Source organism: Zeus faber, assembly GCF_960531495.2.
Source record: "Zeus faber genome assembly, chromosome: 18".
In the NCBI taxonomy this organism is placed as follows: domain Eukaryota; kingdom Metazoa; phylum Chordata; class Actinopteri; order Zeiformes; family Zeidae; genus Zeus; species Zeus faber.
Genome location: NC_137210.1, coordinates 15,686,279 through 15,701,297, shown reverse-complemented (window position 1 = coordinate 15,701,297; position 15,019 = coordinate 15,686,279). Strand labels below are relative to the sequence as shown.

The window sequence follows — 15,019 nt, the reverse complement described above, 5'->3', positions numbered from 1 at the left end:
GCGGCAACATCGCTATTCCCTGTGCCATTGAGGCTCTGAATGCCACCGCCATTCACTGAACACATCCACAGTTCTTTGGCTGTGGCCCAAGGCCTTCAAGGCCCGAGTGTGTCTTTGTGAGGGTGTGGGTGTGTGTGTGTGTGTGTGTGTGTGCGCGCGCGCGTGTGGGGGCCTCAGCTGTACAGGGAGATAGTGGTGCTTTTCTTGTTCTTCACTGTTGGATTGACTTGATTGTCTCGCCGTAACTTCTCACCTCTTCACCGTTCCAAGATCTGTATCCACAGTGATAGTTCCGGGAAAAAATAAATAAAATAAACAAACAAGACAACCGCTGCGGGGATAGATATTGAAGTGGAATATATCTGTTCTTTTTTCTTCTTCCCTTATTCCTGCTCAACAATGGCCCCTGTAAGTGCACAGCTGACCTTCTGGGAGTGGGGCGCTAGGGAAGGCATTGTAGCCGCCTGATGGGATTTTTTTCGCCCTGTGTCTTGGTCAGGCTTGACAGCTGCCTCCGTGCTCTTTGGGTTCCTGCGCAGCCTGGTCTTCTTCAACGTACTGGTGAGCGCTGCCCGGACGCTGCACAATAGCATGTTCAACGCCGTCCTGCGGACCCCCGTGCGCTTCTTCGATGTTAATCCCATTGGTAAGGGGGGGCCGGGCGTCCTGGACCCGTGGATTAGAGAGAGTGAACATTCAGCCGTTATGGCGTCAGGTTATAAGTCGTCTCTTCTTCTAAGTTTCATGTCGAGATTCTCCCTCTCACTGTTATAGCCTCTCTCCACTAGAGAGCAGACTGCTACTTAGGTATACCATCCCCTGCCTGCGCTGCAGACATTTTACCCCTTTTCCACCAATGCACTTCAATTAAGTGGAGGATGACAATTACTCTTAGAATTTTGTGATGTCCTTCAACCAATAAGGTATTTTAAATGACAATGAAAACATTTTTTTTTTTGCAATATTAAATTGCCATATAAATGTATTTTATTATATTGTAAAAAAGTTCAGATTTGGCATTTTATTAGCTTGGTAACACGATAACTGTTGGATACAATTAAGAAAAAATTTCATGAAAATTTCATGAAAATTCAGAAATTATATCAAGAAGTATAAGATGCAGAATGATGTAGCAGTTGAAGGGTTTTAGATATTGCACTCAAAGTTTGCAGACGGATTCCAACTGTATTTGTTTGCCCCTGCCCCTTGAGTTTATTGAGGTTGAAAAGCAAGACTGTGAAGCCACTGCTGGGTATCCAGGCAGGAAAAAAAAAGAAGAAAGAATTATGAGAAATTACTTTATATTTAGCTGTGAATAAAGAGAGCGTTATCTATCAACTGCGAGCCCCCGACACAAAAAGCAAACAGCGGTATTGAATGAACGGTGTTTGCACCAGATCTTGGACATTGTTATGTTTGGATGAAGGAACTGGGTAAATAATGGCTGATTTGCACTGGGCGTCCTATCACAAATCTTTAGATAATTTCATTAGCTCTGAATGTCGTAGTCAACGGATGCGGCAGATGGATATAATCTCAAAACTGGGCAAACTAGCAGGATCACCTTTAATGAGAGACAGAGATAGAGAGGGAGAGGGAGAGATAGAGCGAGAGAGATGCTGGCTTATCCCTAGCAGTATTTCACAAGACCATTTTAAACACAGTGTGTATCCTTATAATATTTCAATGCCCCAAAATCAGCTGCGATATATCTTTCAAACAAAAAAACCCAAAAGTAAATCACCATAATTTTTTGTTTCCTCACAAACACTATTCTTTTTATTCGGAGGGATGACATCATCAGTTTTGGTTGAGATCATGCCACTGCCAGCTGTCAATCATGTCTAAAGTCAACTGTCAAGTGGCCCACTTTGATAACTTTAATTTTGTCTAGAGCATTGTTCGGCTGTCAGCAGATAATTACTCAGGCTAATCTCTGCGTATTGACACGCATGTACAACACAATCAGCGCGGATGGGAATTCTCAGCGCGAGGGGAAAACTTGTATCTGTATAATGAGTCATAATAAGCTGCTAACACAAGTCTAAATATGATTTTGAGGGTGTTGAGTCGCTTGTGGTTTCTGGTGCTATCGGTGTGTGGGCGCAGTGACAAAGCTTCTCCTTTGCAAAGCTGTGTGTGGAGCAAACACCACCGGTCGTAATCTTTGTTTCTTTTTTTTTTTTTTAATCTTTTTTTATTTCTGGGTTTGTTTTTACTGACTCTCTTGTGCCGCGCGCTGGCTGGCTGGCTGGCTGGCTGGCTGGCCTACCTGACCGGCTTATCTGGGCGTCGCCGTCCTCGCTAATCTACACACAGGAGGAGAACAAACACTTTGAATAATGTAATAATCTGTTTAATAGTGCAGTAAAGGAGCGGCTTAACAGACGCTGCTATCTGATTGCTGTTGTGCTGCTATCAGGAACCATTGTGTGACCAGTTCAGTTATTACAGATCGGCCTCCGGGCGGGCAAACAACCCTGGATTTATAGACAACGGTCTGAGAGACTCTCCCTCTTTTGTCCAGTCAGCGGGACATGAGGCAAGAATATTACCTTTATTATTTTGTGTTTATAATAAAAAAAACAAAAAAAAAAAACGGTATTCATCTGTAATTTGGGATTATTTTTTTGCATATCTTTTCTCATTTGCCAATTTTTTTTTTTTTTACTGAAATCACACCTCCAATAACAATATATACAGAGAGAAAAGGAGCTCTCCTGGTGTTCCTGTTTCCTATTGCCTCCATCCGTCTTTTCAGTTTTTTTTCCCCCTATTTAAAATAACTGCCGCCGTTTGTTGCCAGCGCAAGTGTGAGTAACGCCGTCACGATTGTCCGCCTGTGTGTGTTAAGGATTTGACATCTGTTTACAATTGTAAGTGATCGGTGTTTGACGGCCGTCTGCTCCCGTCTTACCTCTGAGTTAAAGGTTGCCGTTTCAAGCATCACCGCACAAAGGTCCTATTTGCCGTTCTCTGCAAGTGGCTTGTAACAATACGACACTGAATTTTGATTGACAGACGGGTATTGTAGTTCCGTATCAGACCATGAATGGCTATTCCATGATTTTGTTCAACACTCGTGTTAACAAATCTATGGAGCCAAAAAAAAACCCCAACATGGAACAATATTGAATCTACGTCGGTGTGGGTGATTTTTCTTTCTTTTATTTATTTTTTTATTTTTAATCTTCTATTAAATAAATTCAAGTAAGTCATTATTAGCTCAGATTATCAATTTTTAGCGGTTTGAAGAAGGGGGTCTCATTACGACGTGCTTATTTAAATAGGCTCCACGCGGAGCAGTGCACACTGCTCTGGATGTGGCGAGCTGATGTTGATCCCTGTAATTTAGTGTCATTGAGTGGGCTAATCCCCTCAGAGACTGCAGGCCGGGGCTGCAGCTCATCGGCACAGTAAGAAGGGAGTGGGGTCCCAGGCATCACACACACACACACACACACACACACACACACACACACACACACACACACACACACACACACACACACACACACACACACACACACACACACACTTTTAACTTCTTCTCGGCACAGTGGGCCACCTCTGTGCCGAGTGTCACTCAGTCGCCGTTGACGTAGGGGGGCATTAGATCTTCCGTAGTCAATGATGTCAGATTCTAATTGTGTCTAGAGAGGCAATGTTTTTAATGTCTATATTCCAGCTCCGGGATGCGAGAGTGTTAAGAGCAGAGTGGTGGAAGTACTGCAGAGAGGATGATGATATCGAGGTGTGTAAATTGAATGTGGAGATTGAGCCGTGTGTGTGTGTGTGCAGTGTGGCTGATAGTGCTCCCCCTCGCCAGGCACTTCCACTATTTAATTGCATGAAAGGGAAGGAGAGGAGATTGCAGGGGCCTGGTGGTGTGTGCGGAGAGAATGGATTAAGAATGTATTAGTATTGGCAGCAAGGCGCCGGCGGTGGGAGGCTGCCCCGGGCTGCCGGGCTCGTCATTGGAAGTGCAGGTGAGCCGCGCCACCTCCAGCCTTGGCAGCCCCCCCCCCCCCCCAAATTCTCCCCCATTATCACTCTGGCCTCACTGAAAGGCCCCACCAACCGGTGCCGGGGCCCACACATGGCGCGTCTCTGCGTCCCGCTCTTATCTAGATGTTTACAGGGAACAGCGATTTGCAACATGCCCCGCTCGAGACGGACCCCACTGTTCCACTTTTTTAACTGTGATTAAAGGCCTCCACCCGAGGGCCCCACCTCGGATGGCAAGGTTAGATACATCCTCGTCTGGAAAAGTGGTGCAAATCACCACTGGAGTCTGAAACCAACAAGGTATTATTCAACACTAATGCAGGTAATATGTGGAAATGTCTATCCCCCTCTTCACACAATAGGTGATATTGTTGACAGCCTCCCGCAGCGGGTGAAGTCATTGTCCGACGCCTGCCTTACCTCATAGGCATCTCCACGCAGTGACGGTCTTTGTGTAATGTATCTCCCTCTATAGTCTGCCAGAGATGGAGAAGGGTCTTTACTTCATCCCCGCTGAAACTGTGTGTGAACCGAGCCGCCTGTCAAACAGCTGATAGTTGACTGATGTTTTCTGTTCGAATAGCCTCCAACCAGCGCATGATGTAATTCGCAGAAACCTTTCCCTTTTCAGATTGGCTTTGTTTGTCAGATACGCATGGATTTAGGTCATCTATGGCTTAAGATAGTTGCATTACATAAAATTTAAAATATTATAGGATCTTCCACAAACAAACAGTTTGGCAAATCTACCCCCCACACACACACACACACACACACCCACACACACACATACGCGCGCACGCACGCACGCACGCACAGGCACGCACACACACACACACACACACACACACACACACACACACACACACACACACACACACACACACACACACATCAACCCCCTCCGTTTTTTAGAAGGAAAGAAAAAAAAAATGCAACAGGGAGATACTGGTGGAAAAATAACAACAGTACAGTAGCAGCTCTCCCCTGTTTCCTGAACCCTCCCCTCAGGACGTCTGCATGCTAAAGGGCCACTCACTGTGAATAAGATTAGTCTGCCTCCAAGTGTACAACATGCTTACGCCACTTGACTTTGAATCAGTGCTGATTTGGGCATCGCCGGGTTGTTGCAGGGGAATAATGCTCCGGCTGGGTTTATGCAATGGCTGTTATGGTGGAGCCCAGCCTCGTCTGCATGCATGTTTTTAGGCGGGGAACGGCATTTTGGATAAAGCTGTAAGCTGCTTACGGCCGTGGAGAGAGGTGATTACAGGGCCCACCTCCGTGCAGCGCTCGCCGGGAGCCGCCGAGGCAACTTCCAGGTCAGAGCTGCCCGGGCGCCGCCACGCCTCCGGAACGCGGATCCGCCCGCGCAGCGCCTCGCACGCCCTGTACTCCCTGGCCCCGGCGTGCGTCGGGGAGGGTCCTGGTCCTCGGGCCTCGGGCCTGTATAAACATATTTGCATGCTTATAGAGTTAGCTGCACTGTATCAAAAGGTTGAACGCTAAACGTACGCGAGCCACACTGTTTACATTCTCTCCCCAGACAGATAGCGCTGTGTGCCTAGCGATGTGTCACGCCAGGAGATAGTGGGCCGCTCAAATATGAAACATTATGACACCATCCAGAATACCCCAAAGACACAGGGAGGTGGGGGTAGTGTGTATGGGTGGGGGTGGGGGATGGAGGTACAGAGCCGTACAGATCCAAAGCTTGTTTGTGTCCTTTCAATTGAGCGTACTACTCGTCGGCTCCGTTCTCCAGTGGTTGCGGTGGCGTTCACAGCCGAGGGTCTCCAGTCTTCTTTCAGGCGGAGAGAGAGTGAGAGTGAGATAGATAGAGGGAGCGCTCCTGTCCTCCCTGCCACCGGCCACTCCGGGCGTGTAGGGATTGGCTATCGTGGAGAACAGCGGTAAACAGTGTGCGGGCGCAGCTGCTGTGTAATCTTACGTTGCCGGGGGATCACACCGGGGGTGGGGGGAGGCAAAGTTTTCTAAAGGAGCCGCGAAAAACAGGGCCGGCGAAGCACCTGTAGAGATTCGGTGACGAATAATGAACACCTGAGCAGATTGGAAGCAACTCAATTAACGTCACTGACGCTGCCAGTCAGGGCAGAAAGGCAGGTACACAGCTTCTGTTGCCGCTTTGTTCCCCAAACAAAAGCCTCCCCGACGCATTCACTCTGGAGTACAGCGGCCTTTATGAAACGCAGACCGAATCATGATTAATTGTTTAATCTAGATAAGCCTCCATGTTCCCTCTGCCCGGTATCACACTCAACATAGACTCTGCGCTATTAATAAAGAGAAGACTTGGGTTACAGTTACTCAATAAAGAGCTCTGACTGTGGCATTGAAATCTGAAGAAAGAAATATCACATTTTATCTGGAGCCAGATAAGCCCATAAACTAAACAGTGTTTGTATTTAATTACGTGTCCCTCATTTAGCGAGTAGTAGTTAAAATGCGAGCGGTTTAGAATGAGAGTGGGATTTACATTTATTCCCCACGGATTTCTATGTTAATTTATTCAAAGCATTAAATATTGGCATTCAATTTCACAACTTTAAAAAATATTTTTGCTCAAAATAGGAATCACTCAAAAATAAATTAAAAATTACTATGTATATATATATATATAATATGATGTATGTATGTATATACAGTATAATGCATATCTAATGTATCTAAATGAATCTAATCTGACCCATTCTCTGCTCTGTTCACCAGGAAGGATTCTGAACAGGTTTTCCAAAGACATCGGTCACCTGGACTCCCTGCTCCCGTGGACGTTTGTGGACTTTATCCAGGTGAGTCTCACCTCGGCAGGTTCGGTCGCTAGTGCCGCGGCGCGGGGGAGGCCATTTCATGCCTGGCTAAGCCTGCTTTGTGGTCCGGGTCCCCTAATCTGGAAACAATTACTGTAGGATTACCCGGCAGCGCGGCCCAGCGCCTGCACAGATTTAATAAAAGTGTCTGCACACAGGCTGAGGGGTGTGGCCCCTCAGTGTGCCACAACAGAGGAGGCATCTCTTGAGAATGTGTGTCGGGGGCTAAGCGACCGATTGCCAGAGAGAGAGAGAGAGAGAGAGAGAGAGAGAGAGGAAAAGGTGCCACAGAACGAAAATAATGGCCAGGAGAAGATGTGGAGTCCAACGCGGGGATGTTGAGAGAAACAGTGAAAGAGCGAGGGTGGGGGCGATGAGGATGATCTCCTGGAGTGGCGAAGGGAAGAAGTGTGAGCGGCGGGCATACTGAGAGGTGATGGAAGGGGTGGAAGGAGGGAAGGGGGGAGGTCAGCTGAAACAGATACAGGGAGAAGGAAGGGGACTCCCCCCCCCCCCCCTCTCGGCACCATCCACCCACCCGGCGCTTCACGGTATCAGCGGCCCGGTCGCCCAGGGCCACCCTGACGTACACTCAGGTCGGGTTACCCAACGCCAACCGCTCCGCGGCGACAATCATCTCCCCACGAAAAGCCTGCGGAGATGAACCGGCTCATGCACCTAGCGCCACAAAGAGGGGAATGTTTGGCGCTCAATTCAAGGTAGAGGGGCAGGCGTGGCTCCTTGGTCAGGGCCGAAGAATAGAACAAAGAAGCGGTGAAAGCGAATCCCCTCTCCACAATGCCTGAGTGATGTTTGTGGCAGATACCCATCTCACGGGAGACAAAAGCCATCTTAAATGCTGAAAGCTCAAAAGATCATACCCACAAAAGCTTTTTGTCCGCTATAGTTCCCTCTCCATTTTGATAATAAGATGAATAATGGCCGGGGAAAAATAATAATGTTGAGGGAAAACCTGTAATTCCAACTGAGAACCAGTGAATGCAGACCAGGTCATGCCAGAGAACAGGCTTGTGTTGCACACGCTGTGCTGTTTACCTTCGCTTATTCATTCCATCATATTTTTTTAAGAATATTCACGACATCTGATCAATACTTGCACAATAATATTAGTAGGATAAAGTACAAAAAGCGCTAAAGAATGACATACGCGCCCGATGGGCACGTTGCGCGTGCTGCCGAAGCAATGTAATTCGGCGCAAACAGTGAAAAAGCAGACGATTGTGAGGGGTGGATAAAGGTGGCATCGTTTGGACGAAGTACTTTTGTGTTTCGCTCCTTTCTGCCCTTGTTTGCAGGTGTCTCTGACAGAGCAGCCTTTAATTCTTTCAGGAAGGAAGATTTTCACTCTTTCCGTCATCGCATTAGACAGCATTAGCGGCACAGAGGAGATGCTGATCCCGGGCCATTGTTGCTCATTTGCGGAGCGACATTTCCCCACAGTCATTGTTTAAATGGTTGTCAGAGGGGAATAAAGTGAAACTTCATAAACAATGCCCTAAATGGTTTATCTCCCTCTATGGGGAGAGGCCGCTCCTCTGTAGGGATTTGCGGCAGAGCCAAGCCCTTTATGGTGTAGTAAGCACTTCCCAGCCCCTCAGCACCACGCACCCCCACCCATACACGCCTAACAAGGGGATTCCCTGGAGCCGGGGGAACCTGGCTACATCACACACCACCATTTTCCTTTCCTTTTTTTTTTTTTTTTTTTTAAACACAGGTCTCATTTAGTAGTAATTTAGTATATTGAAAAAAAGTGCTCGTTCTCTCCCCCTGCTTATGGTTTTGGGGGACAAAGACAGAAATGTCAATTAAAAATACCTCAGGCTTTGGGGACGGTGGGCCTTTGTGTGGACTTGACCTTTAAATCCTCGGTTGCCTCTATTTTCACAGAGGGGGCAGAGGAGGAGGGCGAGACAATGCGGGGTGAGCCCCGGGGCCTTTCAATAGCGGATTCCTTGTGAAGCCTCTTGACTGAGTCAAATCACTGACCGGGGTCCATGGCTCCATTCATTGGCCTTTTTAACCATGCGTTCAAATTGTAGTTGTCCTTAGACACTGGCTGCATCTGGACAACCACTGGCTTTTTTTCAGGGGAATTTATCAGGATGCAAAATCGTTGAAACTGCACCACTGTGACTTTGATTGGACCTGACTAACCTCGGTCTCATCAGTGTTTAGTGGGCTGTAAACTACAGAAATGTTGGCTCTGTGTCATCATAAATTACGGCAGTAAACCCAGTGTTTTGCTGGTGTCTGTGTTTGAAGACATTAACCCAGTGAAGCAATGAAGATACACACACACACACACACACACACACACACACACACACACACACACACACGCGCGCGCGCGCGCACACACGCACACACACACACACACACACACACACAGAAAGGATAGGTATTGTTGCAAAACACTGGCGGATAGATCGCCGTGTGACTCTGTACATTGTGGCACATTGTGTGTCAGGCCTCTTGTGTGGCTTTGTGGGATATGAGAACTGCTGACGTAACCACCAGCGCTGCTGGATGGGATTTCATCGGCTTGTTTCTGTAGCGAGCGGGTGACGGTCGCGGGGAAGAATGCACCGGCTCCAGGCGTTATATGCATACCAGGTCATGGGGCAGAGGAACACGGTGAGATAGAGATGGACCGGTGTGAAAACATATCTGCCACAAAGTGCCACTGGTCATTGTTGGGGAATGGAGCCATTGTCTTCATGCTGAAGGTGGAAAAACACAAGAGGAATACCAAAAGAAAAGTGAAGAGAGCAAAATATGAGTCAGCCTTCACCTTTTATATCCCTGTTTCAGTAGTAAATCACATTCATAATAAATTATGACCTGGCGTTTGCTTATGAGCGTGAGTTATGAGCCCTAACAGGGATTGTGGCGGCTCAGCCCTCAGCAATACCACAGGTGGTCATTTGATGGCGAGCATCGCCCAGCTAAAGCCTGCAGAGTGTGTGTGTGTGTGTGTGTGTGTGTGTGTGTGTGTGTGTGTATGTATGTGTGTGTGTGCGTGCGCGTGTGTGTGGTCTCACATCATGTTGTGGTCTGACGCCTCACCTGTCCTGACTCAGCTGTGCAGGACCCGTGAAAGGACCTCAGTCATCTCCATTCTCACTCTTCGTCAATACGGTGATGATAAATAATGAAATGCGTCTTTTGTGTGAGTGACACTTTTTGCAAGATGGTTTTTTTTTTGGGCAAAATGTTGTTTTTGTGGTTAAGTGGAAAAGTATAGGGGAGGAAGGGTGATTTCATGCATGTATGTGAGGGCACGGCGGGTGCTAGAGAGTTGCTTTCTTTGGACACAAGTGATTTATAGAGGGAGAGGAAGAGAGAGAGTGAGAGAGAGAGAGAGGCAGAAAGAGAGAGAGAGAGAGAGAGAGACTGCATTTCAAAGCCTTTCTCTTATTTCCAAAATGGGGGTGGAAATCAGCAGCTTGAGTGAGCCCAAATAAGTGACTTCTTTTACCTTTTCACGGCACACAAAGGCCTAATCCTGGGACTACTTGAGCCACCAATGTAGACAGCGACTGAGACCACCACAGTATGTGTCAGACCCTCCTCACCGCACACAAAACACATTGACTGCAGCTTTATGAAGTGAAAATAGCCCAGAAAGGGAAAATGTGAAGGAGGTGTCCACAGTCATTTCTCTCAAAGAAAGGCCACAGCATCTGGGCATTTATTGCTAAAATAAAGCCCAATGGCAGATCAGAATGGATTGGGTCAGTCCCATTGTTCCAGTGCCCGAGTGGAACGGCCCCGTTTTGTTTCAGTACCACTGACCCCTACGACGCATTGTGCCGCTCTGTCAGAGAAAGTGTGGGGTGAAAAAACAACAGTGATGACAGAGGGCTTCTTTGGAGGAATGTTCTTTGCGCTGTCCTCCCTCCGCTTCCCGTTTTGTTTGCGCTTTTTTCCCAGCGGCGAACCTCTCTCAGAAATATTGCACACTGTCAGTAAATAAAGGGAGGATGAAAAAGGACTTGTAAAGGAGTGTACTGATTCGCTGTGACCCAAGGGATGTTTAATTAAAGGGAAGTGTTTATTTTTCGCCGCGGAACAACAGTCGCTATCTGCGGCCAACACAAATATGGCAATTAACTTCAATTTTCGACATTTATTTGTACATCAAAAAAAAAAAAAAAAAAAACCCGATAGAATCGTTAAGAAAAGAAAGCGGGATAGGGTCGGCAGAGATCTGAGACACAGACTCTGTCATTGGACACAGCCGTGTGCTCCCGTTCGCCTGAATGGTCGAACCGCCTGCGTGCAATAGCTTTCTTTCCTCGCTAAAGAGCAATTAGAGCTAATTCTTTATTTAAACTGTTTGTTCACAAAGGCTTTTATCCACTTTTATGTGCAGCGGGCTGTGGCTCGGGGAGTTTCCGTTCCTGTGTGGGTTTTGGTAAGTGATATGGATGTGGTCTGAGGGGTCGAGGCGGTGGTGGTGGGGGGACTGGGACTTATCGGACTCATCTGTGTGTACTGTGGGTGGGGGCCGCGGCCCCTGCGTGATGCTGACACGATAAGCGGCAGACCAACGCAAATGTAGCACATCAAACGGGGGCCCTGGCGACGGTGGGCCCTGGGGAGTCGGAGGAAGCAAGACTCCTATCTAATGGTTCCTGTTCCCTCTCCTCGGATGACGCCCCCCACCAGGACCCCACCCCACCCCCGTCAGATACGCTGCCCTGACCCTGGATCTGGCTCTGTCCGTCAGGGGGGTGGGACAATCAACCCAGCATCGCACATAAACATGCAATGTTACCCCATCATCACTTAGCCACACAAGATTGAAAACATTTTTATATCTAATGAAAAAAAAAAAAAAAAACATACATTTCCACAGTTAATATTTGACTCCCCCATCTCCCCCACTGGGTGAGGTGGGATAACATGTGAGAGCGATAGCCTGAGAGCGCCCATCTCACTTTGCAGTCCGGTAGCCTTCCATCAAAGCTAAGATTGAAACTTATGTACTGTGAAATTCTTGGGATCAGTTGTGCTCAGTAGCTTCCACTTACTGCTTGATTGTGTGGGCTCCACCACGGTGATAGTTAGACTAGTAATACCCTCTTATCTGAACTGTAAATGGAATTGACTGGCTTTTCATCATAAAACTACGTCGAAAGTGATCATGCTTTAAATGTGCGCTTAAGCGCCCGATAACATCCGTAATTAAGGTGCTAAATTAAATTTTCATCTCTGTGGGCTAGTTGGAGACCATTGAAGGTAACAGTGTGATCCTAATCTCCCCCTCTTAAGAGTCATCTGTCAGGTCGTGTCTAATTTCAGGGTGGGAGGTTTCAATTTTATCATCCATCAATCCAATATGAAATATGCAACACTGTATACCTTTCATTTAGGGAAAAAAAAAAAAGTCCCACAGATCTATCGTATCAGTTGGCCACTTCAGATAAGTTGAAAGAAGTAGCAATCGGTTTCAAATATACAACTACCAACTACGCAGACATCCCCGTGTTGTTTTTGTTGGTCGGCCATATTCACGCTCTTCGATCTTAATGGTGCAGGTGTGACAGCGTTGCGGCGTTGCCTCGAGCCCCGTTTAGGCGTCTGATTTCATGTGGCTAGTGGTCTAGATGTGTCAGGTAGCCATTAACACGGGCGCCGAGTTACTGTGTTGTCGAGGGAGGGAGGTGCGGTTTGGGTGAGCTGTAGCAGACACCCACGGTGTGGTTCCCAGAGTGCTGTGCCAGTCACTGTGACCGAGCCCGTTGGCCGTTGGCCGGCGGCACTGCCAGGCGGGCTTAAAGGCCAGAAGTGTTGAAGGGAAAGCCCAAGGGGGGGATAGGGATACAAGCCGCAGTGGCCAAGTGGTAAATTCTCACCTGCTACTAAGTGAGAATTAGCGCCACAACCTCTTTCCTTTCACAGTGTGAGTCACACAACCGCTGTCCCACAGCCTACTGTTACGCTGTCGACGGAGGGGACGAACGGGCAAAATAGCGTCACTTTCTCATGACCCGATGGAAGGAATATGTCTCCCCACCCGTTGGCACAAGCGGGACATTAAAGCGTTTTCAATTAGGTTGCTGTTGATGTCACATCTCCCCCCCTCCGCCCATCTCGTTTGTGTCCCAGGTGTTGCTCCAGGTCCTTGGGGTAATTGCAGTAGCAGCTGTTGCCATTCCCTGGATCCTTATCCCCGTCGTGCCTCTGTTCATTGCTTTCCTGTTCCTGCGGTGCTACTTCCTGCAGACCTCCAGGGACATCAAGCGCCTGGAGTCCACCAGTAGGTTTTCTTTTTATTTTTTTTTATTTCTGAGGACATGTCCATTTGTGGCGGGAGACAAAGACAGGGCACGGGAATGCTAATAGACCATTGAGAAAAGCTCTGGTCATTAGCATAAAGGCTAAAGGTTGTAGCGGCCCATGGCCTGCCCACACACAGTTTCCTCAAGAGCCGGGAGTTCATGACATCACATACAATGGGAGAAAATGCCAAGTGGGCATGACTAGGCCATCGCAGGCCTCAGTTCACCTTCCCTTTTCTGGGCTGATAGCCCAAATGCACAGCGGAGGACAGGTTCTGTCTTCTTAAAGAACAAAAGTTTGATTAAAAGGCTCCTAGGGAACATTCAGGCTTTGGCTTTGGTTTTGTAAACCCAACAAATCCGGACAAAAGAGCCCCCGGTGCTCGATGGTTTCTCAATCAAAGTTGTTCACAGACATATTTAACACCATAATGGTAACTTATTTTTTAGAAACTTCATCCATCTGTTAGATTAAAATAGAGTCTGAAATGAATAAATATTTGCTGGGTAATAATTAGGCTCTAGAAGCATTTTTGTGGACACTGAATTGGTCATAAGTGATTTATTGTATTTCTCGCAGCTCGGAGTCCTGTGTTCTCCCATCTTTTCTGCTCTCTGCAAGGCCTGACCACCATCCGAGCGGCCAGAGCTCAGCGGAGGTTTCAGAAAATGTTCGACGCATGTCAAGATCTCCACACAGGTTTGAGTCCAGTTGTGGCATTTTCCAAAAAGCATTTCAAAACAATTGCAGTGTATCCACTGTGCGATATCTAAAAAAAACAACATAACGCAACAATAATACTTATGCGCATAACCTACACTACAACCATCAACACCAAAAGGGCATAAGAGAGTCATTAACAATTCTGAACATTAAACAGCTACTGTAAGGATAATACTGGATAATGCTCTTAACTCTTCTGTCGTGTGGATTGTTTATTGTCAGAGGCCTGGTTCTTATTCCTGACGACCTCCCGCTGGTTTGCTGTGCGTCTCGACGGAATCTGCTCAGTATTTGTCATGATTATTGCCTTTGGCTGCCTCTACGTCAGGAACGGTAAGACATACAGCCTGTGAATTAAGATTCCGTTACATTTATTTTCTGAGCCTGTGCATATAATATATATATATATATATATATAAATATATAAACATGTTCATGTCACTCCTGAAATGGCAGATATTGAGTCGGGTTCTGTGGGTCTTGTTCTGTCCTACGCACTGACCCTCATCGGCATGTTCCAGTGGGGCGTCCGGCAGAGTGCAGAGGTGGAGAACATGGTGAGAAGTACTTAGTGATACTTTGGCATAAGTGTTTTCTGAAGGAGTTTGAGTTGGGTTTGTATCATTTTTTCTTTCTTCTCTGTTTCAACGTTATGTTCGTGAAGAACCTCGGGCCAAAACTCAGGCATTTCTTAAACAGTATTTTGCGACCACGTTCTTCGACGACCGCCTGCGGCTGTCCACTGAAGCTATTCCCTCGAACCTGGATCCATTAAAAAGATTCTGGCCCCAATCATGGTGATTGCACCATGATTCATGGTGACTCGCAATAATCTAAAAATACAGAATTTTCCTTGTATACCTTTATACCTTTGGCTGTACAATATGTTGAATATTGAAGATGTACCGTATTCATGATGTTTCTTTCAGAGATACAGAAGAAGGCAGCATCGCTAATATAGAAGTGATGCTGATCTTCTTTTCTGTGGCCGTTTGAGTTGAGATTTGACTTTCCCTCAGACCGGGCTGATTGCAATAGTGAGAGATTTGGTGGAGTTAACACGGAGAGGAGCCGGTGACTGAGTGGCAGAGGTGGGCAACGATTTAGTCACACACAAAAGAAAGCACACCCTATGATATGTAGATGGT

At 47.1% G+C, this 15,019-nt stretch overlaps 1 protein-coding gene across 1 annotated transcript in view; it reads left to right on the top strand.

The window, feature by feature from the left end:
- Nucleotides 1–15,019, top strand: part of abcc4 (ATP binding cassette subfamily C member 4 (PEL blood group)) — a 37,331-nt gene that overhangs the window by 8,713 nt on the left and 13,599 nt on the right. The window contains exons 19-24 of the mRNA XM_080018536.1: nt 500–646; nt 6,739–6,818; nt 12,975–13,125; nt 13,728–13,847; nt 14,094–14,204; nt 14,328–14,428. Of these exons, the coding sequence (XP_079874662.1) occupies nt 500–646; nt 6,739–6,818; nt 12,975–13,125; nt 13,728–13,847; nt 14,094–14,204; nt 14,328–14,428 (710 nt within the window). The remainder of the gene's footprint in view (nt 1–499; nt 647–6,738; nt 6,819–12,974; nt 13,126–13,727; nt 13,848–14,093; nt 14,205–14,327; nt 14,429–15,019) is intronic.